This window comes from Sprattus sprattus (genome assembly GCF_963457725.1).
Source record: "Sprattus sprattus genome assembly, chromosome: 8".
NCBI lineage: Eukaryota > Metazoa > Chordata > Actinopteri > Clupeiformes > Clupeidae > Sprattus > Sprattus sprattus.
Window position 1 is genome coordinate 1,887,222 of NC_137927.1, and position 26,647 is coordinate 1,913,868.

General features: G+C 41.5%; 1 protein-coding gene across 4 annotated transcripts in view; it reads right to left on the minus strand.

Annotated features, from left to right (window-relative positions):
* Window positions 1–1,646: 1,646 nt before the first annotated feature.
* vps13c (vacuolar protein sorting 13 homolog C) overlaps window positions 1,647–26,647 on the minus strand; it is a 271,108-nt gene continuing 246,107 nt past the window's right edge. For 3 of the 4 annotated variants that reach the window (XM_080843884.1, XM_080843882.1, XM_080843885.1), the window contains 6 exons: window positions 25,132–25,255; window positions 12,812–12,926; window positions 3,392–3,483; window positions 3,103–3,226; window positions 2,800–2,880; window positions 1,647–2,666 (listed from right to left, as the gene is read on the minus strand). In XM_080843884.1, coding sequence (XP_080700010.1) covers window positions 2,565–2,666; window positions 2,800–2,880; window positions 3,103–3,226; window positions 3,392–3,483; window positions 12,812–12,926; window positions 25,132–25,255 — 638 coding nt within the window. In that variant the 3' untranslated portion in view covers window positions 1,647–2,564. The remainder of the gene's footprint in view (window positions 2,667–2,799; window positions 2,881–3,102; window positions 3,227–3,391; window positions 3,484–12,811; window positions 12,927–25,131; window positions 25,256–26,647) is intronic. The other variant, XM_080843883.1, reaches the window with a different exon arrangement.

The window sequence follows — 26,647 nt, forward strand, 5'->3', positions numbered from 1 at the left end:
AAGAAAGGAAAGAAGAGTGGAAGAAGGAAAGAAGAGTGGAAGAAGGAAAGAAAAGTGAACGAATAAAAGAAAGAAGAGTGGAAGAAGGAAAGAAGGAAAGAAAGATGAGTGAAGAAAGGGAAGAAGATTGGAAAAAGGAAAGAAAGAAGAGTGTAAGAAGAAAGGAAAGAAGAGTAAAAGAAAACTGGAAGAAGGAAAGAAAGAAGAGTGAAAGAAGAAAGGAAAGAAGAAAAGAAAGGAGAGTGGAAAAAGAATGGAAAGAAGAAGGAAATATTAAAGGATAAAAGAGTGGAAGAAGGAAAGAAGAGTGGAAGAAGGAAAGAAGAGTAGAAGAAGGAAAAAGAAAAGAAAGAAGAGTGATAGAAGGAAAGAAGAGTGGGAGAAGGAAAGAAGAAAAGAAAGAAGAGTGAAAGAAGGACAGAAGAAAGGAAAGCAGAGTGAAAGAAGGAAAGAAAAGTGGAAGAAGGAAAGAAGAATGGAAGAAGGAAAGAAGAAAGAAAAGAAGAGTGGAAAAAATAAAGAAGAAAGGAAAGAAGAGTAAACAAGAGTGGCTCTGGATAAAGACAGTTAAGAGGGAGTGAATAGGGAAAATATTGAAAGAAGATGGAGTGAAGCAGAGAGATGGAGTGTGAGAGAAAGTGGATTGAGAGGGATAGAGAGAAAGATAGAGAGAGAAAAAAGTAGAGTATGGAAGGTTCATTCCTAGTTATACAGTTGAATGGAGAGGGAAAGAGAGAAGAGGAGCCTTGGAACCTTGGCGCAGGTGTCAGTGAAGCACAGGTGCAAGCCAGTTTAATTACCCTATCATAATGGCCCACTGTAAGTCAATGGGAAAATTTTAATTCGTTTTTCTTTAATATCTTAAAAAGTATAAAGTTTAGAAAAGTGAAAAATACATAGCATAAGTGTCCCTTACAAGACCTACGCGACAAAGTTTGAACGAAGTTTCAAAAGGTAAGCGGAATAAGAATAAGAAACGAAGGAATAACAATACAGGGCATTTCATGCACTGTAATAAGAAGCCTAGGAATAACAATAAAGGGCATTTCATGCACTGTAATAAGATGAAGAATAAGAAGCCTAGGAATAACAATACAGGGCATTTCAAGCACTGTAATAAATAAACAACTGCAGCTTCGCAAAATTGGAAAAAGAGCAGTTTGAGCATTAGCGTCACATGCATTAGCTGCATGTGAACACCAGGCACTCCAGAAAGTTCTAACTGCAAAAAGTGGGAGGAACACAAAGAGTTGCAGCAAAATGTTGTTATTCAGTGTATCCTTGCATTTCATCTTTGTTGTGTAAAATATGTTCTGCATGTATTTTGTAATGTTCTGTAACATTCTTGTGAACAGATGCATGACAAAAATAAAGATGATGATACAGCAGTTTAAATGATATAGTGCTGGTAGGTCATGTTGGTTAGCAAAATAAAAGTATTGTAAAAAAAAATCTTAAATTCTAAAGTCTAAAATATGACATTATTCTTCAAAATTATAGTGACATTTCATTCCAATTTCTTAATTAATAGGTGTTAATAGATAATAACTAACATTCTTAAACAATGAGTGCAAACAATATTTTTTATTTTGAAAATACCACACCAAATGAGAAATAAAAATAAAAGTAAAAAGCAACATTGTAGTCCCTGCACTTTAGGCAGAGTAGTGAGTGCAATAATTTCATAATTAGGCTCAAAGGTCAGATCAACAAAATCATAAAATATTACTTCATGAATACGTACACATTAATGATTATCATTAACTACATGGAATCAATTTGGCTGGCCAGTTTAAAAACTTGTTCTCAATGTTCTCAATTTCACAGCATAGTTACTGGGCAAAATTGTAGGGCTGTATAGCAAGAGTGCATACTAGCCATCTACATATTTACTGAGCTGTATTAATAATATGTGGACCAAAAATTACAATTGCCTAATTTTCTGTGGAGATATTCAGCTGAATATTTAAAGGAAAACACTGTACACCTAAACGGTACAACAATGAAATATAAAATGATACAGGATAGAATTGTTGGACATATTTAGATTTTCCAAATGTCAAATGCAGCCTACTGTACATGCTAAAAACAGTATGCTATTAAGTCCTGCATGTTATTTGAGGATCCTAAATGTGTCTGTGCATTGGTTGTAAATGTCTTTATGAGATGTTGGGGTTATCAATGATGGGATCTTCTTCTCCAGCAAATGTCTTTGCAGGCAGGCTCTGACACCTTCAGTGTCCCTCCCGATGGAGGCTGTTGATTTACAGTCTTTGTAGAGGTGATTGTATAAATTCTCTTCAGCAAAATATATATATCTATAGATCTCTATATATATATAATTAATACATGAAAAAATATTCTACAATTAAATAGATTTTAATCAATCATTTTATTTATGTTCAAAATGGAATAGCTGATAGCAAATTCATCTGGTAGCAAATCATTGTTTTGAAAGAAAAATGAATACACAGATAGCAAAATGAATACACAGATAGCAACCTTTTCATTTAAATATTTTCTGACTGTGTCAGAGAGTCAATATTTAGAAGATGTGTAAAATATTAAGCAACTGTTCCAGGCTTGTGGAGACGTTGAGACTGCTGCCGTGTCATCTGCTGTTGGTGCTGAGTCACCTGGGCGCTCGCTATGGCATCACGCAATTTCTAAGAAAAGAGAAATAAAACATCTAAATCTATGTGTAATAGAGTATAATGGATGAAACATTATCAAGATGTTTACTATTTTAAATTAAAAAAATAAGTGAAACTGTTCAAGTTGACTGTGTATTAGTTTTACCTCAGCAAGCTCAGCATGTTTCATGGGCACAACCCTCACTTCCTCGCTGTCTTTCTTAGAGATCCTCAATTTATTCTGCTCCTTCAGACAGACAGCATATCACAGACACATTCATGTACAGACATAAAACAAACAAGCATCTGTCTCTAGTATGATCTCTATTTAGTAGTTAGGCCCTGGGCTTTGTAGAGCATTTGAGACAATTGTATAGTTTTGCGCTATGCATTAATCATGTGTATTTATCTGTCCACTGTCTAAAAACAGGACCAAACCTTTTGTTGGAAACACATGCATACTTCCTACCTTAGAGTAGAGCTTGAGGTGTGTCCCCTCCACACTGGGTGGCTGAGAGAAATGGTGATGGAAATACTCCCAGTCTTTGCTGAAGTGACCAACAAACTCGATCTGCTTCACACACATCACCCGCCTGCCACACAACAAACACAGAATTACTGTTTACATTCAAATTTGCATTACAACTATTTTTGACATATCAAATAATGTTTACAGATTGGAATACAGAAAGCTAAATTAATTTGAAGTCACTAAGAATGAAGCTGACAAATGGTATCTCTTTTCAGGGTGGGCATACCTGTTGGTTATGATGATTTTAGTCTTCCTGTGTCCAGGGTAGTCAAAGTGTTCCCTGAAGACCTCCCCTTCCTCCTGCTTAATCTCTGACCTCTGGAAGTCAAGGACATACAATTAGTCTCACATAAAACACACACCCACACACTCACCCAGGCCAGGGGCATCAAACCCACATCCACACATCTCTCTCTCTCAAACACCCAGGTGCATCAAACACACATCCCCACACTCACCCAGGCCAGGGGCATCAAACACACATCCACACACTCACCCAGGGGCATCAAACACACATCCACACACTCACCCAGGGGCATCAAACACACATCCACACACTCACCCAGGGGCATCAAACACACATCCCCACACTCACCCAGGCCAGGGGCATCAAACACACATCCCCACACTCACCCAGGCCAGGGGCATCAAACACACATCCACACACTCACCCAGGGGCATCAAACACACATCCACACACTCACCCAGGGTCATCAAACACACATCCACACACTCACCCAGGGGCATCAAACACACATCCCCACACTCACCCAGGCCAGGGGCATCAAACACACATCCCCACACTCACCCAGGCCAGGGGCATCAAACACACATCCCCACACTCACCCAGGCCAGGGGCATCAAACACACATCCACACACTCACCCAGGGGCATCAAACACACATCCCCACACTCACCCAGGCCAGGGGCATCAAACACACATCCCCACACTCACCCAGGCCAGGGGCATCAAACACACCCTCACCAATGGGCATCAAACACACATCCACCAACTCACCCAGGGGCATCAAACACACATCCACACACTCACTCAGGGGCATCAAACACACATCCACACACTCACCCAGGCCAGGGGCATCAAACACACACCCACACACTCACCTAGGGGTATAAAACACACATTCACACACAGGGGCATAGAACACACATCCACATACTCACCCAGGCCAGGGGCATCAAACACACACCCACACACTCACCCAGGGGTATAAAACACACATCCACACACTCACCCAAGGGCATCAAACACACATCCACACACTCACCCAGGGGCATCAAACACACATCCACACACTCACCCAGGGGCATTTCTAGGCTAAGGCAACTTAGGCAGTCTCGCAGCCCTTTAAAAGACATAATTTGGGGGCATTTCGATATGTACTTTTAATTATTATAAAACTTAAACGAATAACACACGCATTACACTTATTTATCAGTTAAGAGTTAGATGACGAGAGACGGTGGGGTAGAGGCCAGGTGTAGACAGAGGGCGAGTTTTTCTGTATCTGCACAGACAGTTAATCTTTTGAAGTCATCAGCTAGGCAGTCCAAATGAAAAGATCAAAGCAACCACAGGCGCAGTTAAGAAATGAAGAGGAAAGAGGAGAAAGGACACAAAAGTATAGATGTATGTTATTTGTGGACATTTTGGACAACCATCTGTCTGTCTCTGGTTTCAGCTATTTGAAGTCAAGCGCCCTAAGCTAGCAAACTAGATAAGTTAGAACTACATAGAGTTCAAGTGCTAAGCTACCTAGCAGCTACTACTCATAGCCATACTATTAATGGAGATACAGCATCAATGTTGTTGGTCATCCAGTATAATTTTTGGAAAGCAGGCTCATTTGAGATGCTATATCACATCTATACATTTATGGGGTGCATAGGGAGTTTGGATTTGGACTCAAATGATGAAGAAAGTGTTCAAAAAAAGAACCATGACAAATAGTAGAGGTCAAGAACCATCAAAAATACTAGAGGTCAAGAACCATCAAAAATAGTATAAAAGGAGATGCTGAGTAAATCTAATGATACTTTTCTTTTGTTCATATGAGATGAAAACTTGGAAAATGGAGAGGAAGATCTTGCCTAGGGCAGAATAATGGAAAGAAACGCAACTGCCCTCACCACACACTCAGACATATAGACGAACCACATATAGTTTTACACAAAGACACAGAATGGAACCTTTTTGTCATACTGGACACCAACCCTGACTGAATCACTGAGTTACAGTCTCTTCGATATAGCGCTCTCAAACAAGCCAACATATTCACATACACAGGCATTCACATCTCTCTCTCTCAAACAAGCACACATATTCACATACACAGGCATTCACATCTCTCTCAAACAAGCACACATATTCACATACACAGGCATTCACATCTCTCTCAAACAAGCACACATATTCACATACACAGGCATTCACATCTCTCTCAAACAAGCACACATTCACATACACAGGCATTCACATCTCTCTCAAACAAGCACACATATTCACATAAACAGGCATTCACATCTCTCTCAAACAAGCACACATATTCACATACACAGGCATTCACATCTCTCTCAAACAAGCACACATATTCACATACACAGGCATTCACATCTCTCTCAAACAAGCACACATATTCACATACACAGGTAGGCACCCTTGGGTTTCTTGAAAGGCGCCCTATAAATAAAATGTATTATTATTATTATTCACATCTCTCTCAAACAAGCCGACATATTCACATACACAGGCATTCACATCTGTCAGAGATAGCGCTCTCAAACAAGCACACATATTCACATACACAGGCATTCCCATGTGCACTCACATAAACTAAATACATGTAATATTCGCTGTGTTTTATTATACATTTCAGCTGCACAAACTTGGGTCACACTCAGATGGGTTAAGAACATCATTCCATGGTTACGTTGATATAGTTATAGCTATAGTTTAAGTATTGGGCAGGCATTTTGTCCCACAAAATTATCAAATGTCAAAATAAAATAAAAACAACTATAACTGTAGTAATACCAATAAAAATAACAATAAGAAGAATACTAGGAATACAAATAATAAAAATAATAATAAATAACCAAAAAGTATGATTATATTTAAAAACTATGGCTGTAACAAATAAACTAGTTACACAAATACTGTTTAAAAAAAAGTTTTAGGGGCTTCTTGAATGTACCAAGGCTCTCTCTGGGATGGACAGCACTAGGGAAATCATCCCACCACAAAGGTTTCATGACTTAAAGAAGAAAGCAAGGATAACCTTCGCTCAACAGAGGAGTGAAGTGGTGGAGAGAGGTAATAAACCTGAATGATAGAATTGAAATAGGTGGGTGTTGATCCAGTGGCTGTGATACATTTCATTTAGTAGCTACAGGAAGCCAGTGTAGGGTCACAAGTAGAGGAATTATACTGAATACCAAGATAATGTCCCTCATCCAAACTGAAATATAACTAAGGCATGCATAACTGTGGAGTCATCAAAATGCAAAAATGTAAAATAATCTGTAAATGTATGACTGATACAACAGTGTTGTATAAGATAATATATGATATGTCTATACAAGGCTAAAGGTAACACGAGCAGGGCTGTTATCTAAGCATTTCACAGTATACAAAACAAACAAACTCATATATAAACTCATTTAATTTAAAAATCTAGAAGGAACACATCACAAAATATGTTTTGGGATTCTCAATAAAGACGGTTAAAATAAGTGTTTTTGGTACAAATATTCTTAACAGACAAGACAAATATACAAAATACCACAACAATTACAACATTATGTGATTCAGTAAAATCTTGGGTAACACTTTATAATAATGAATATTAGGATAATAATAATAATAATATTTTTGATTTGAATAGCACGTTCTCACATACTCAAAGTACTTGACAGTGTGGAAAATTACTGCAAACATTTTGTAAACCATTAGTCAATCATGAATATATATTTGTTTCTTTCTTAACTCGTCCCTTCGCTGTTGGATGCTGCTGTAGTCTCTCCACCAGATCTACTTGTAGAAACCCTTGGCATACACATAGACTGTGTCCCAATTCGACCCCTTGAGCCCTTCAAGCCCCGACTTTCAGTGCTTAAGGCGCCACTGACAAAATCAGCAGAATCCAGAGCACTGAAAGTGCCCGGATGATGCCCCCAAAACGGTCAAAATAAGTGGTGTGATTTCATGCTCACTACTCGACCCAACGGCCACCATCTTGGCTACGTACGGAACAGGAGGAGCCAAAGCTAGCTTTTCATTTTATAACGAAAACAATGGCGGACATGATGGTTAAGGTGGCTACGGTGGCTGAGGCTGTAGATCACCAGGCTACAGACCGTACATGTAAATATCAGCAGTAATTAAACAACTGTACTGATATTAAATGTACTACTAAAATGCCATTATCAAATTAAAGCCAGTGACCTGAGTATTTTGGTGGATTTCACGATGTAAAGGCTACCGACAGTTAGCATACCAAGCTAGGTAGCATTACCATTAGAATTGCATGGCAGTTATGCTAAGCTATCGGGCTATTCCCCCACCCAGCGCCTGAGGCTAGTCCGACGAAGGTGCATCTAAATCGGGTTACTTCGCTTGGCGAGCGGGGGCATGTGGCTTGCTTCAGGCGCTCGTTACAATGGGCCAGTTCAACGACAGATGGCTATGTCAGTCATTGGACAGTGTTAAACAACTGTACTGATATTAAATGTACTACTAACATGCCATTATCAAATTAAAGCCAGTGACATGAGTATTTTGGTTGATTTCACGATGTATAGGCTACCGACAGTTAGCATACCAAGCTAGGTAGCATTACCATTAGAATTGCATGGCAGTTATGCTAGAAAGCTGGCTACTTAGTTTTCGCGGGAATCGCGAGCAGATTTGCGTCCGTCACTTCCACCAGGTGCTTAACGTAAGTGTTCTTTTTGATAAAGCACCACTGAGCGACGGGGAGTGCACTGTAGATGTCAGACTGTATTACAGTGTCCTGTGCAAAGTGTAACATTGAGACACACTGATAGTCACCCCACCATACTGTCATACACTTATTCCACCATATTGTCATACACTTATTCTACCATTCTGTCATACTTATTCTACCATACTATCATACTTATTCTACCTTACTGTCATACACCTATTCCACCATACTGTCATATACTTATTCTACCATACTGTCATACACTTATTCTACCTTACTGTCATACACCTATTCCACCATACTGTCATATACTTATTCTACCATACTGTCATACACTTATTCCACCATACTGTCATATACTTATTCTACAATACTGTCATACACTTTTTCCACCATACTGTCATACACTTATTCCACCATTCTGTCATACCTATTCTCTGTGCTAAAATGTTCCTGCAATGCCACCATCGACATCGTTTTCTGTTCCTACTCTACTTACCCTCTCAATAGTAACCCTACGAGCACACTGTATACCCACTTAACTGTTCTCCAATCTGTGGGTGATAATCTGGAAATGGAAAGCTTCTCCCCACAGATATGAGAATGTGACAGTTGAGGTTGTGTAATGAATGTTCAATAGTGACTAATTGGACTGTGAAAGCCTTATTTAGGGCCTGATTTACTAACAGGATTACGCCCCTTTCAGGCGTAAATAGCGGGTTTAAACATAAAACGGTATTTACAAAGGAGGCGCATTTGAGTAGAAGCTCATATTAACGCTTTGTGGGTGTGAGCCGCAAACAGGTGGGAGGGTATAAGGAAACGTGGGGATAATTCTCCGCCTCATAAAAGCACGTCTTAACCAGTAAGCGCTATTTTGATTGAGTCTCAAAACGTCGATATGGCAGCAGTTATTAGAACAAGGCGAAGACAAAGACAAAGACAAAACGCAGAAAGACTTTTTTCAACACGAATAACACTTTTCCAGTTAAGCGAACCAGAAATCATTAGACGGTACAGGTTAACCAGCCACGCAATACTACAATTACTGAACCAGATCAGAGACGACATCGAACCCTCCACCCGGCGATCACATTCCATTCCATCAGTTGTTAAACTCCGGGCAACATTGCAAATATTGGCATCCGGATCATTTCCAACAGTAATAGCATCAGCAGTTGGTATATCTCAGCGTTCACCCAGGTACTCGACGCATTGCTACGGCGCACTGGTCAAGACATTTCCCCACTGCCATAGCTGAAATTAGAGACATCAAACAGGACTTTTTTCAAATTGCAAACTTTCCGAAAGTAATTGGAGCCATTGATTGCACCCACATCCAAACAGTCCCACCTTCAATCCACAAACACATTTACCGAAACAGAAAGCACACATATTCAATGAATGTCCAGGTCATATGTGATGCCAACATGTCCATTACTAACGTGGTAGCCAAATACCCTGGATCTGTCCATGACAGTTTTATCTTCCGGAATAGTGCTATCTATCCAAGATTGAGCAACAGGGATTTTGGAGAGGCCTGGCTACTTGGTAAATGTATTTGTTTCAATGGGGATATATTGTAGTGAACCCATGTCCCTTGTAGAAATTATTAATCTCTAATTTATATTGTTATATTAGACAGTTTATGCATTAATGCCACCAAAAGTATATTCTTTATAATCATGTTCTTTTAAACATCTCGCTGTAGGTGATGGCGGGTATCACCAACAGCCATGGATAATGACACCTATACCCAACCCCGCATTGACAGCAGAACAACAATATAACCGCGCTCACATTGAATAAGGTTCAGTGATTGAGCGAACGTTTGGTGTCCAGAAAAGCCGGATGCGGCAGTGTATTCCTGCATTGTAAAAGGTTAATGTTCGCTGTTACAATCTCCATGGTGGCAGTAACATGCAGGTGATTTCTCCCGTCTTTTAAATAACACTAAAGGGCAGAGTAAGGCACTGATTGCCCAGCGTGGATCTGGTTAGATAAATACCACGGAAAATGCGGAAAAACACTGTGCGTTAAATTGCGCTTTGGCAAAGGCGCTGATAAAGTTGCGGTCGCAATGTTAGTAAATAAGGCCCTTAGTGATTTAGTGTTATTAGACACAGTTTTAGAGAAAATGAAAAATTTAAGCAACAGATGGTTTAAAAATGTGTTATATATATCAAAATATATTGTTTTGATATTTTAGTGTACGATTTGCCCAAAAAATTATGTGACAGATAGAACAGTGGAAATGCACCGCTACACAATGGTGTGTGGTGAGAAGTCTTCACTCTAGGATGCAAAAAGGGTTGGGAATGACTTGTTTACATCTACACATCATTTCTAAAAGGTAAGGGAGATCTATAAATACTGTGGGAAACATTTGTGAGAGTGGAAACTCTTTCCACTTTAGATTAAGGGCTGCAGAAAGCTTTGTAGATGTGTTGTATATCATTTCCCCATACATCTAAAAATGATTTCTAACAGGTGAGGCACATTTTGCTGATCTTTATATGTACTCAAGCATATAAATACTCAAGCAATTCATTATTTATCAACAAAATAGTTTACTAATAGTTTGTTAATGATTATTTCATGATTGACAAATGGTTTACATATGATGTATAACTTATTTAAGAAATGTTAACATTTCTTAATCTTTAAGAAACATATATAAATATTTCAATACATATATAAATATTTGTTTATAATTAGTTCATTATAAATGGTTATTAATGTGTTCATTATTATAAAGTGTTAACTAATCTGGTTTTCTCTGCCAAACACTCCACATCCAAACACAGAGCAACTGAGCAACAAGAACCTTTCCACACACACACACACACACACACACACACACACACACACACACACACACACAAACACAAACACACAGTATTAATTCCTCCTCAGGATGTGAGATGTGAAAATCCCTATCTCCACACACCCACCCTCCCACCCACACACACCCACACAACCACACACACACAGCGACGCCGACAGGGGGGGACAAACGGGTACGTTGTCCCGGGCCCTGGACTGGCCCTGTTATGGGGGGGACCCATAACTGGACCCCCATGAAGTTGGGATTAATTATTGTATGTATACTTCAAAATGTGTTGATTTAGAGAAGAAAAGTGCTTTATTTGCATTCAATTAATGACTCCTAGATTGTTTGCCTTCATTGCCCTTGAAAAAACGGCCAATAACCCCCTATCACCCCTATGCCAAAATGGTTTGGTCTTTGGAGAAGAAAAAAGACGACATCATTCCATTAGTGGTCAGTGCGCGAGTCGATTCAACATGCACAAGTCAGGAGCGCTGAAAAAGAAAGAAAGGCGAAAAAGAGAGGAAGAAGCCGAAAGCCTGAGGGGATCTCTTTATAAATATTTCAGAAAAGACTCAGGCGATGCTGCAGGTACCAGTAAAGGCAGCTGTACAGCAGAGCCAGGTAAGACAGACACGGACAACGTTTTCCAGTCCCGTCTTCAAGTAACACAGGCACAGGAGGCGTGTCAAACATATTAGCGCAGCACCACATGAGCAAGTCACACAGAGATCAATATCAGACAGACAGGGGGCATTGAATAATTTGATAACCACAACGGCTTTTTTACACTGTGTTTTATACGCCTATATCTAATTGAATCTTATAATATGCATATTACCCCGCAAATAGGCCCATGTCCAAATCAAATGTTTCAGGCAGGCACGCGCTGCGCACTCCAATCAAGCTGAATTACAGCCAGTGTAACGCGGCTCATGGTTTAAAATAAGCCAGTGGCATGGCAACGTGTGAAATTGCCATTTAGATAGAGTTGGATGTAACGAATGGGTTATAAACGTGACGTTTTGGGGTAGCCTGTAACTTAGTTTCTGATTGCCGTTAACTTGACACTCGCCAGATGAATGGGCTCCGCCTTGTTCCCCAAACATTCTCTGGAAGTTCAGTGGACATACACGCGGGTCTGGCGATAAATAAAAGTACCCTTGACATGATTCCCCTTGGTCAAGTGAAAAATGGTCGATGAAATGTGCAGTTAATGAGCTCTAAGTGAATACAATAGCGTGAGTTTTATTGTGGTATGATTCTGAAAGCCATAACTTCACTCAGTCCATATCCATAGCCTATCCAATTAAAGTTGTAAATAATCCTTTTGGTTTATCCGTAATAAATGGGCTTGTCATCCCGACGTCATGTGTTTGGGAGCTGCACAAGGGAATTCTGTGGTTGTGTTTCGGTGTTTGACAATTTTGGGAACCCAAAAAAAAACAACTTAGATTTGTTTTTTTTGGGGGGGGGGGGGGGGGTTTTGTCCCTGGCCCAGCCAAACCTGTCAGCGGCCCTGCGCACACACACACACACACACACACTCCCACCCCCGCACACTATTCATTCCTCCTCAGGCTGCATGAGAACAGAGAAAAAGAGTGAAAAACAGAACAGAAGAATTATTAAGTCAATCAACACAGTTCTATTTATCGAGATGAAGGTATTGAGAGTAAAATTTGGGATTTGTGTTTGTAATTCAAAACACCAGAGTGAAAGTCTGACATTCAGTGAAACAAAATGTACCCTAGGAGTAGGGTCTGGATCACATGCAAACGCCACTATGGATACCTGAGCAATCTCACCTGATCACATGCAAACTCCCCTATGGATACCTAAGCAATCTCACCTGGTAAAAGTCATAGCCTTGGGCTTCATGTAAGTTGTACGGCCGTATCACCCCGTCTTCCCGAATGAGACGCACTGGGCGTATTTTACTCACTTCCTCCGCTGATTCTGCCACCCTGTCAATAGAAAGTGTCACGTCATGCACATGCACCACAGCCTGGCTCAGAAGCATAGCCTACATATGCAAGAGTGATCTTGGGAGATTTAACTGAAATGTTTTTCCTGTAAAATGAAAGATGTTGATGTTGAGTGCACTAGCAGAAAAACACAAGCATTTAAATATGATGGTGTAGAAATGATAATACTGAATTTTAAACAGAAAAACTGAATGACAAAATGCATTTTAATTAAGGACAGATTGCAAAACAGCCCTTAGTTCAGAAAAAAAACACTTTGCTTAAAACACTTATAAAATAAAATGAGGCTGGCAACAAATCGTTACATTAATAGGATGTACAACACTGGCCAGGTACTTTCAAATACTTGCGAGGACTGAAAAGAAGTAGTAGTAGTCAGAAGAATTTATGACTGACCTCTCCAGTCAGAAAAATCATTACTTCTCTTTGTGCACTTCATGCCTTGTCATTGCAGAAAAGTATATTACTAAATGAAAACTGTTTTGAACATAATATCTTTAGATAGTATTGTTAATGGTGACTTCACTTCAGAGTAAGCATTTTAACATGTCTGCCCTTATTTATCATACTTAATTTTAACATGCGTACAGTGTGTCCTTGTTTACCATACTTAATTTTAACATGTTTACAGTGTGCCCTTATTTATCATACTTCATTTTAACATGCTTACGGTGTGTCCTTATTTATTATACTTCATTATTGAAACATGAGCATGAGACAGTTTACACCGGCCCAAAAGTCCTAATGCAAAAATAATAGGTGTAATAACACTTGGTTCTGTTTGTTGTCATCTAAGACTACAGTAATGCTTTAAAAAATGAATGACAATATCAATGTCAAATAGCTAATAAAAGTCCTATACAACTATCATTTCTGGATTCCCTTGTGTTTCCCCCTGTTGGGGTTGGGATTGTTTATGGCTCGGTGTGAGCCATTTTATATGTTTTCCCATTTACACAGCCAAGACTGTACACGAATACCATTGTTTTTAGAGCGGAAACAATGAATTCGTAGGAAGACTGTGAGGAGCAATTTGCTGACTTTGCGTGAAGGTGTATAGCTTTAGAATCACTGATGTCACCTTCAATACGCCTCCACAAAAGGCATAAACACGGATACATATTACAACCATCTACTTCAGGCAAACACCATGACATGGGTTTAAAGGAGTGCGTTTAAAGGAGTGTGTCACCCTTTAATGAACTTGACGTGAGCTGTCTTTAAATGGTAACGTTATTTTTTGTCTTTTCTTATTCATATTTTATTAGTTTTCCATTTCTTTTTTTACAGGTAAATCACTTATTTCAGTTTACAAAAATGTCTAAGAACCATTAGTTTAGTCAAATTACTACAACTAAAATGCTCATGCACCATGTCAGCCAACCATTACTCAACAAAACTACACATAAACTAAATTCCCGCATGCCATGTCAGCCAGCCTCTCCCTCTTTATCTCCTTCTTTATCACTTTATGCTAAGGCATTAATACTGATAAAATGCCAATATTACCAACTGTAAATGGTTTACTTAAATTTTTCCTATTTTGTATGCGTCATATACATACCATTTTATGTTGTATGTAAATTTTTATCTTCTCTCCATTTATTAGGTTCAATATGTTGGAGACACCCGCTAAGTGCTACTGAAAGTCAACAAAGGAATATACCCCTAGAGCCTGCGAGAGCTGGGGCGCAAGATGGCTCAACGACTGATCACACGGCTACGGACCCAGGAACAGAAACGACTACGAGTAGGAACACAGCACATGAGACAACCATAACAGCAGCAGGACACACACTTCAGGTGTGCAGCTGTGGTTGGGAGAGAGTAACATCGGCAAGGGGGTTAAGGGAGGAAAAGGTGCTTGGGAGAGCAGAGACAGGGACCTCACATTGACCAGTACTTCTTACGAAGCAGCCAGTCAAACCAGTCGAATGAAGCACAGCGACGGGACACAAACCAAAGTTCTCAGAGCATCAGCACCCCTGTGACGAAGGAGGATAACACAAGCACAGAAATGCCTGTGGATGAACTGCCCCAACCAGAGAGACCTCAAAAAGAGGAAAAGATCAAAGGGCACAGACCGAGTGTGAAGTGGCCCAAAGCTGTTGAAAAGAGAGAGTGGGAAACATTCAACAACGACCTGACAAAAATCTTGGAACAACAGGTAGGAACAGCAGAGAAAAAACTTGAAAGGATGGGAGACATTAACTACCACTACGGAGAAGAGCGCTTTGGAGTAAACGAAAGGAGAAGTGGCAAGACACCACCCGCGCCAGCCAAATCTAGGAGGCAGCAAGAGATCGAGACACTTGTCAGAGAGAGAAGGCAGCTGAAAAAGCAGTGGAAGAAGGCCTCTGAGAAGGTCTCATGCTACTCCAAGCAGACATCAAATGCCGGCTGGCAACCTTGCGAAGAGCGGAAAACTTAAGGAAACTTCGTAGGAAGAAGGAACACTCAAGAACACGGTTCTATAAAAACCCCTTTAAGTTTGTCAAGGACCTCTTCGAGAAGGAAAAGTGCGGAATCCTAAAAACTCCAAAGCCAGAACTTGAAGAACATCTGGAAAAGATCCACCAGGACACGAAAAGGCATGAGCAGATAATCATCCCACATGACATCCCACCTATTCAACCACCAGAATTCAACATGGACACTGACCCTCCAAAGTGGAAGGAAGTAGAGAACGTTGTCCGACGAGCAAGAGCGGCCTCGGCTCCTGGGCCTAATGGAGTACCATACAAGCTCTACAAGAACACCCCGGATGTTCTACGCTTTCTTTGGAGGCTCATGAGGATAGTGTGGCAGAAGAAAATATTCCCAAAGGCATGGCGAAGGGCTGGCGGTGTGCTAATCCCAAAAGAGAAGGATGCGACAGACATCAGTCAATTCCGGCCAATCTCCCTTCTCAACATCGAAGGGAAGATCTTTTTCAGTATAATAGCACAGAGGCTGTCCACTTACCTGGAAAGGAACAAGTACATTGATACATCTGTACAGAAAGCAGGCATTTCTGGTTTCTCTGGTTGCCTGGAACATACAAGTATGATTTGGCACCAGATCCAAACAGCTAAGAAGGACAAGAGAGACCTCTATGTCATCTTCCTCGACCTGGCCAATGCCTTTGGCTCAGTTCCCCATGAACTCCTCTGGGAATCCTTCAACTTTTTCCACGTACCCGAGCCCATCACTACACTGGTAAAGGCTTATTTCCAAGACCTGCAATTGTGTTTCACAACACCTGACTTCACAACAACATGGCAGCGCTTGGACGTAGGCATAATGGCAGGCTGTACAATTTCACCTCTGGCCTTCACTATGGCCATGGAAGTCATCATCAGGGCATCAAGATGGGTGGTCGGCGGTGAGAGATCTAAGGAAGGGCTTACATGGATGACATGACAACACTAACCACCACTGCAGCATGCACCAGGCGGCTACTTGAAAAACTGCAGGTTAACGGCTGAAAATCAAGCCCAGCAAATCTCGAAGCATCTCCATAGTCAAGGGACAGCTTAAAAATGTGAGGTTCTGCATTGAAGAAGACCCGATACCAACGGTGTCTGAACAACCCATCAAAAGCCTGGGTAGATGGTACAACGAAAGCCTGCGGGATAAAGATCAAGTGCAGCAAGTAAGGCAGGACATCGCCGACGGTCTTGAGAACATCGACAAGACACTACTGGATGGGAAGCTCAAGCGTTGGTGCCTTCAGTTTGGACTCCTCCCCCGGGTAATGTGGCCACTCACAGTCTATGAGGTCCCAATAACAACAGTGGAGAAAATGGAGCGAACCATGTCCTCATACATGAAGAAATGGCTGGGTGTCCCACGATGTCTGAGTAACATCGGCCTCTATGGCAAAGGGGTCCTTGAACTACCTCTTACAAGTCTAACCGAGGAGTACAAGTGCTCTAAAGTAAGACTTCAGATGACATTGAAGGACTCCAAAGACCAGAACATTAGCAAGGCTGCACCTCCCCTACAAACCGGACGGAAATGGACATCATCCAAGGCTGTGCAGCAAGCAACATCAGCCCTGAGACACCAAGACATTGTGGGGAATACCCAGCATGGAAGAGGAGGCTTTGGCCTGACAGCAAGCAAACCAACATTCCATAAGGCAACAACATCTGAACGCAGGAAGCTGGTGGTCGAGAAGGTGCGCAGACTGGAGGAGACTGCAAGAAGTGCAAAGGCTGTCTTTCTTGCTTAACAAGGGCAATGGATGCGGTGGGAAGGCCTGGAGAAGAGAAAGATCAACTGGAGTGAGCTTTGGCAAATGGAGGCACGCAACATCAGCTTCATCATAAGAGCTGTTTATGATGTGCTTCCATCACCAACAAATCTACATCAGTGGTATGGCGAGGACCCGACCTGCCCTCTCTGCCCAGCTCCAGCGACACTCAGGCATTTAAAGACCGGTTGCAAGACCAGCCTCTCACAAGGCCGCTACACCTGGAGGCACAATCAGGTCCTCAAGAGCCTGGCTGCAGCACTTGAGACCAAGAGGAGTGCAACCAATTCATTACCTCCAAGCAACCCTGTCAAAACCACAACATTAATTCGGGAGGGACAGAAAAGGCCCAAGCATCCTCCTACAAAGCCAGACACTGGACACCTAGCCATGGCCCGGGACTGGAAGATGCTTGTCGATATTGGCCAGCAACTCATTTTTCCACATTTGATTGCTTCTACCAACCTTCTACCTACCAACATTTCCTTCTTCATTCAAAGTGGCTCGGGTAACGGCGCTGCTCAAAAAGCCATCTCTCGATCCCACTCAGGTGGAAAACTATCGATCGGTCTCACTTCTCACTCTCCTATCTAAAACACTTGAGAGGGCAGCCTCCAAACAGGTCACAGAGTTCCTGTCAACAAACAATCTCCTCGATCCAAACCAGTCTGGATTCAAAAGCGGTCACTCCACCGAAACAGCCCTGCTATCTGTGACAGAGGCCTTAAAAACAGCTAAAGCAGCAGCTCAATCCTCAGTTCTCGTCCTGCTTGACCTATCAGCTGTGTTTGATACAGTCAACCACCGCATCCTTCTGTCCATACTATCAAGTATGGGCATCTCAGGCAAGGCGCACTCCTGGTTTGAATCGTACCTCTCTTGGCGCTCATTCAAGGTGTCATGGCAAGGTCATCTATCTGTACCCCACCACCTCACCACTGGGGTGCCCCAGGGGTCGGTAATGGGACCACTTCTCTTTGCCATCTACACCACCTCGCTGGGCCCCATCATCCGCTCGCATGGTTTTTCCTACCACTGTTATGCCGATGATACTCAACTGGTTCTATCCTTCCCTCCTGAGAACAACACTGTTTCGGCATGGATCTCAGACTGTCTTGCTGATATATCCACATGGATGAAAAACCACCACCTTCAGCTGAACCTGGCCAAAACAGAACTGATGGTCTTCCCAGCCAAACAGTTCATCCACCACAACATCAACATCAACACTGACTCTTTATCCCTGGCTCCATCCAAAACAGCAAGAAACCTCGGGGTCATTATTGATGACCAACTAACCTTCACAGCCCACATCGCCTCTGTCACGAGGTCAAGCCACTGAGCTCCACTGGCTGCCGGTAGCTGCTCGCATCAAATTCAAGTCACTTATGCTTGCCTACAAAGTGCTTACTGGGTCTGCTCCCACCTACCTAAATGCTCTTGTAAGGGCAAATGTTACACCCAGGACGCTGCCCTCATCCAGTGAGCGTCGTCTGGCACTGCCCCCGGTGCAAGCAAGGCAATCCAGACTATTCTCAGTTGTAGTTCCACGTTGGTGAAACGACCTGCCTAGCATTACCAGAGCAGGGGCGTCCCTCTCTACTTTCAAGAAGCTCTTGAAGACCCAACTCTTCAGAGAGCACCTCCCTTCCTAACTGGCACCTTGGCTTAACCTGCACTTAAGCAGTAACAGGCCCGCACTTCTTTTTATTCTTTCTATGCCGTTTTCTATTTTTTTTTTTTTAAATAAGCAGTATTTATTGTTACACCAGGTTTTTAATGCTCTTAGCTTGATTGTTCTCTCCCTTTGGACAAAAGCGTCTGCTAAATGACTAAATGTAAATGTAACCTTAGGCCAGACATGGTACTCTGGTCCCCTTCACGAAAGACTGTGTACATCATAGAGCTCACAGTCCCATGGGAAAACTCTGTTGAAGAGGCCTACGAGCGGAAGAAACTGTGTTACACAGAACTGGCAGCAGACGCAACTCAGTGTGGCTGGAATGCAAAAGAATGGCCAGTTGAAGTGGGATGCAGCGGATTCGTGGCTTCTTCCACCATCTGGTTGCTGAAAGAACTCGGAATCCATGGACAGGCTCTGCGGCAGACCGTCAAAACAGTTTCTCAAGCAGCTGAAAGAGGCAGCCAGTGGATCTGGGTGAAACGGAAGGACCCTTGCTGGGCTATAATTCATGACCCCCCACCCCCACCTGAGAACCCATTCCAGATCCCTCCAACTTGAGGAGGGCATATGAGGTATGCGGTTAGCTGTAGGGCTGGCTCAGGGAAGAGGACGCCCCTGCCTTGCATAGTCCCTTGGGAAATCTTAATTGGGCATGGTACACAAGCTAAGGCTTGATCACCCTTTAGCTGGCCACCTTTGATGAGGGTGTTTAGTAAGTGAAGGCCGAAACACCCACTGATTAGAAAGGAACACTACTGAGGATGTGTCCCAAATTGACATCTTACCCCAATCTAAGAAATACACCTCCCATGCCACTCTGTCAACATCACGGCAAATCTCATGTGAGTGCATACCATCTATTGGCACAATGGACCGTGTTAACATCTCGTCCCGTGTTTTATGATTCTGATTCAAGATCTAAAGTGTCAATGATACCTAAATTACTTTGAAATACTCAGTCATTGTCACTGAGTCTGCTGGTGCAATGAGTGTACATGGTTCAAATTATGGTTCAATTGTTTACTTTTTTAACGATTTCAATGGAAGAAAAAAGACGATGTAAGCTAGGCAACGGGACGCTGGCGAGTTTAATCGCCGCTCTGTCTGTCTTGGTTTTTTTACATATTCATAATTTAATATACAGTTTTGTTCTTCAAAATGTAATTCTCAGCCAATTGCTGCCCCACTTACACCAAAATAACATATTTTGAAAGCTTTCAGTCAGGTTTTAGGGCTCATCATAGTACATAGTCTGCCTTGTTAAAAGTATCTAATAACCATGGGAACTTAAACCTACCTAAAACTGAAAAGTCCCAAATTCAATTAAATTAAATTGTATTTATATAGCGCCATAACAATACAATTGCCTCTAGGCGCTTAACAGAGCCCAGAACCTAAACCCCCTTAGTGCATGCACAATGGCAACAGGGGCAAGAAAAAACTCCCTGTTAGGCAGGAAGAAACCTTAAGCAGAACCACGACACATCTGCTAGAGGTCGGCCGGGTGGAGATAGGAAGGTGGGAAGAGGGGAAGGGGGAGGGTTGTGTGGCAGAAGGGGAAGGGAAACAACAGGGGTTGTACACAGCCAGCATTTGGTCGCTGGACATAGTATGTATACAGACATCCGGTGGTAAATACATGATACAGGCAAGACCAGTTTACTGTACTCATACGGTTACTGTTACAGTAAGAGCTTATACTTCAATGTAACGAACAATACAGCCTCTTGGTTTGTCCACACCATCATCTCACCGTCTCAAACATTGCCGAGTGGATGCATGTACGGCCCCGGCATAAATAAATAAAACTTAAGAAGAACAATAGTGTGCTTGCAAGCACACTAATAACAAATGCCAGCATTACTAAATATATCTTCTCCCTTTCTCTCTCTCCTTCCATATCATATTGCTTTTGCCTATAATAACACTGATAAAATAGCCATATTGCCTACTGTTAAATCTACTACCCAAATGCATCTCCCTATCTGTTTCTGAAATTGATGTCTACTAACATAAATGTTCTCTCTCCCCTATAGCATGTTCCAATCGCTGATGGAAGTGGAACTATTGCTCCTCACCCCCACCACTCCGCATCTACGCACATGGACAGCTGAACTCTACCCACTCACTTTCTTCCTTCTCTCCCTTTTCTTTCCCTACTAATCAAGACTACTCCGCTATGGGACGCTGCCGTAGTCTCTCCACCTGGTCTACCTGGAGAAACCCTCGGCCAATCGCACCCACCGCCACTGCATTGCCGTACACCTACTCTACCCAATACCCTATGCTAGCATTTATATACAATATACATTATTGCCACCACTGAAATGTTTCTTTGTCCCTACATCCCTTACCCCTGTTAAAGTAACCCTATTGGCACAGTAATCTGGTCTTGCCTGTATCATGTATTTACCACCAGATGTCTGTATACATATTATGTCCAGTGACCAAATGCTGGCTGTGTATAACCCCTGTTGCTTCCTTTCCCCTTCTGCCACACAACCCTTCCCCTTCCCCTTTTCCCCCCGTCCCACCTTCCTGTCTCCACCCGGTCGATGGGTCCCCCCTTATGTGCCGTGGTTCTGCTTAAGGTTTCTTCCTGCCCAACAGGGAGTTTTTCCTTGCCCCTGTTGCCGTTGTGCATGCACTAAGGGGGTCTAGGCTCTGGGCTCTGTTTAGCGCCTAGAGGCAATTGTATTGTTATGGTGCTATACAAATAAAATTGAATTGAATTGAATTGAATTGTTACAGGGGTAAGGGATATAGGGAAAATAAATAGCAGGAGGAATTAAAACAAAAATTCCTGTGTATAATATATTTCATGTAGATACTTCAGGCTCTGGGCTTTGTAAAGAGGCAATTTCAATTGTTATTGGTGCTATATAAATAAAATTCAACTGGCACATTTTTCGTAATAATTGTATTGTATTTCAGTGATCATGCATTAATTTGAGTGTAGGGAAGTTGTCACATTGGATTTTGAAGCACATTAGAACACATAATTAATTAGGATTTATTTTTTATCTTATATAAGAAACTAAACTCAACCCATTAAGTAAACAAAAATAAAACAATCATTTTTAAAAGGCCAAATCATTCTCACCAGTAAAAATGATTCAAAATCAAACAAGTTTTCAAACTCCTTTGGCTGGCTGTTTGAAAAAAGTTCCACATTGACAAGGCAGACACACTTGTTCTCATCTGATGAGTCACCGGTATATTTCATTGAATGCAATGTTTAATGGAGTGTCTTGTTGGCAGCTATCTCTCTCCCAAACTAATCCTAGACACTGCACGAGCCCATTCTTTCTCTGACCACATAGGACAGATTTTAATGCAATGCAGTTCTAGGTAAAATCCAGTTGCATCTCATATTCAAGGGAGAAAACCTGGCAGGGCTTGAATAATCAACCCAATAGATCTGCAAACTTTCCCCAAAGCCACTAATTAACTAAGTAGGACTACATTTTAGGGTCAGTTCAACCCACGGCTGTAGTAAAAACATCAAATCATACACTACTACCACAGAAAAGTTAAACATGTAAATCCCCATAGTCAAAACCTTTTTATCACATGAAATGTGGTATGCCATAGATTTACTTTGGAATTGGAGAAGTTGGAAAACGGTGCTAAGCTCAGTTTCAGGGCGACCTTGACTAAAGATAAATAAGATGAGTAAACGTTGCCCTATTAATATAGCATAAGGAAATCATTGGGCAGGTACACAGTGGAAGAGCAGGGTTTGGGCTAGGTAACACTTGGAAAGCATGGGGTAAGACTACATTGCTGAAGAGGAGGCAGATGGTAACTAGCTTTGTTTACGAGCAAGAAGAGGAAACTAGACGAGCAGCAGCAACTTCTCAAGCAAAGCAAAGGCAATGGATGAACTGGCAAACTCGCATTAAAACAGGGACAAACTCTATTAGTAACGTGCTTGCGATTACGATAATGTAGGTAACAAGCCAGCCTTCCCGGTCCCATCTAAATAAGCCTAATAAAACGTAAATTATTTCAGCAATTGAAGATGCATGAGTAATTATCCAGACGCATATCGGCGTAGATAAATAGCTAATAAAAAGCGAATTCATTGAAAATTGTAGGCAGATTCTTTGCAAGGCAGTTAGACATAGCTAAGTGAATTGCTAGGTGAAATGTTTTAGCGTAGCTATATAATCTTTCATTATCGAGGTCAAGGTCAAATAAGTCTAGAAGAAGAGCAACTGCAGAACAAGCATAAACCCGATCGGTGAGGCAGAGGCATAGTCACATAAACGTTCATTGATGTGCATTCATGTTTATGGGCAGAGGTACTGTTTGCCTTCCCTATGTGTATTTTCACTTAGTTTTAATGCCAGATCAGCAAGACTAGTAGTTTCTACGCATGCGCTCAACCCAGTTTGCGAGGGGTTGTGCAATGTGAGATGAGGCACAGCTCATTGCTGCCTCACCGTCTCGTTGTCTCCTGTCAGTTTGAACAGGACAAGCGCAAATTCAGCGATTTTGATTATATAAATGCTCACAATGATTGGAATCATGCAGAAAATACATTTATAGCACAGATCAGTAGACATTTGTATTTTACTTCCATTATGAATTGTGTTGTTGTGTTGACATTGGAGGTTTCTCCAATGGTTAAAGAACAGGGGAAGTGTTTAATTGCAACATGGTTTCTTTTTATATTATGCTTTTCAGCTATTACACCCAGGGCCTGTTTCTAGAGGCCTTAATATTTGTTTAGGTCCTATAGAGGTCGTTTCTTTTGTCTTCCCCTCCACCCCCTTCATTGTTGTGAGGCCTACATATACTTTTCTTTACTGTTTTCTTGAAATGCAATAAACTACAAACACATTTATTCAATCTCATTGATTCAGTAAGACTTTAACTTATAACATAATGGAATATAGACAGGACAGCCTTACAGAGTAGCGACACTTTGTGTTGCGTTGCTTCACGTCGAGGTCTGTCTGATCACAAAATTCATAGTTTACCCACCTCTAATTTTACCACTACAGCACTGGGTACGATTGAAGAAGCATTTGAAAAGGAAGAAGCATTTGAAAGGAAGAAGCTTAAGTATGAAGAGCTGGTAGAAGCAACGAAGTTGCTTTGCATGCCACACAAGACCAGTGGAGATAGGTTTAAGAGGCTTTGTAGCTAAATCAACAACAACACTTATGTTGGATTTCGGTTTTTGAGGAAGGTCACTCAAATGAGCTTTCTAAGAGGTGTCAGAGGCTGCTGAATAAGTGAGTGGTACTTGGGGCTTAGGCGCTCTGAGACTACTTGTGGTTGTGAATTCACCTGAATGTGTTCTAACTTATCATGAGTATGGAGGGGGGTGGGTCTGGGACGCCAGACACCACTGTTGAGCCTTCTGGTTGTGTTGTTAGCCTAATTCAACAAAACACTGATGAAGGAAGGTGCCTGTTTGAAAACCCAAGTGAAATGCTCATTAAGGCAGCTTAATGGTTGTTGTTGTATCCTGCTGCTCAGGTTCTATAGCTGGGCAGTCATGTTGTTGTGTTAGCACTTGTGGGCTCCAGACGGCGCCTATTGTTCTTCCACAATGTAAGAAGCTACTGCCACAAAATGGCAATCATTGATGCTTACTGTCAATTAACCCACACAAAAGCATGATACATATTCAATTGTTCCCCTTACACATCTCCTAACCTGCTAAGCAACAGAAAAAAGAAGCTCATTTCAGTGTTTCTATTGATATGGATCTCCAGTCTCCATCTTAGAGGCTCTGCCCTGCAGATGGGGTTTGGAGAGGAGGGCATCAGATGCAGTGTTATGATGACAGATGTCAGGGGTTAGATTTATTTGATTGGATTTCACATCCAACTGATAGTTGCTGTGGCCATGACACAAGCAGAATCAATAAGCATGATGCACGTGCCCATCACCCACGATGCACTACTCACCTGGTGACACAAGCTGTATCAACATCCACACTTCAAGTCATATAATCATAATAATCATATTCAGGACATCATTTAGAAAGAACACATGACACTGAATAAATGAGTCTACATACAAAAATAGATATTAAAAATGGACACAAAACTGCAAACAAGATTTTTAGTAAGAGAACGAAAGTGGTGAAAGAAAAAAAAAAACATTTGTATTTTTTTTTTTTATATAATTCTAAATCTTTTTTAATGTTCTCATAAACATTGTGTGTAGAGTGTGTAGTGTGGTAATTGTGTGTACAGTCTGTAGTGTGGTCATTGTGTGTATAGTATGTATGTGGTCCTTACCTCTGAATCCCCTGAAAGGTAGTGCTGGCCATATCAACAATGCCTCCAGTTGGTCTGGCAACAACTCCAACCAGTCCTTTTCCAATTCCCTTAAAGAAGCCAGCTGCACCCTCTTTCATTGCACCTGATGGAACAAAGATCCCACTTAGTACATTCCATTTTAAAGTTCATCACAAAGAATATTAAGACACAGTATCAGTACCTGTGTCCTTAAACTTAAAGGTAATATATGCAGTGGTGGAATGTAACGAAGTATTTTTACTTAAATACTTACTGTACTTCGTTAGATTTTTACGTATCTGTACTTTACTTAAGTAAAAATAATAGTGCATACTTTTTACTTTTACTTCATTACATTTTGCAGCTATTATCTATACTTTTACTCCGCTACATTTCTACAATATGTGTCGTTATTCGTTACATTTTATGAACACAGTTTCGCCAAAATGTTGCCTACACAAAAATATGGATTGCGTTGCTTTAGGACGTTTCAGCCAATCAGGTGGCTCTATCAGCTCCAATGACAGCAGAGTGTGAATTTGCCTGCAGCAATACGGTAGCCTTGCCTGTTTTGCTTAAACATTCGACAAACAGCCTGACTAACAAACAACTTTTCAGCATGGATTCAGAGTCAGCCTCATCTGAGGACATGTTCAAGTTCAGAGGCCCCAAGAATAACTCGTGGAGGTTTCAGTGCGTTTCTTGTCTACCTCAAAAAAGGAATTGCTAGCCTTCAAAGATTCTGCTTCAAATTTGGAGAAACAGGCGGAGTTATGCGGAGTTCTTGCTATGCTAAGTTAGTGTCTATGACTTATGAATATCGTATGCGGTTACGGACATGATTTTATACTGTTATCTAGCAAAATACATGTTGACATACAGCAATAGCATCAAAGTAACACGATTGTACCTTGATTATTTATTTAACGTAGTGGTAAGATAAAGCTGGTAGTTTAGCATTGTCAAGCTAACCTGAAGATTTGCCTTTTTTATTGACTGGTTATTGCCTGGCATGCAAACTTAGGGCCTGATTTACTAATATGCGAGCGCTGTTTAATCTGCGTTCGCAAATTAACGCACGGTGCGCATTTTCCGTGGTATTTATCAAACCACATCTGCGCTGGGCACTGTGTGCTTACTCCGCCCTTTAAAGGACCTGATTTACTAACATTGATTTGCGAACGCAGCTTAATCTGCGCCTTTGCCAGGCGCACATTAACGCACGGTGTTTCCCCACATTTTCCGTGATATGTATCAAGCCAGATCAGCGCTGGGCAATCATTATTTAGCGCACCGTTAAAAGACGGGAGAAATTGCCTGCAAGTTACTGCCCACCATGGAGATTCGAGGAAGAAAAAACTATGGTTCAGCGGAGAGGAGATAGATATATTGGTTCACGTTCGCTCAATCACTGAACCTGATTCAATGGGTTATATTGTTGATTTGCCCGCCATCACCAAGAGCGAGATGTTTAAAAGAACACGATTATAAATAATATGCTATTGGTGGCATTAAT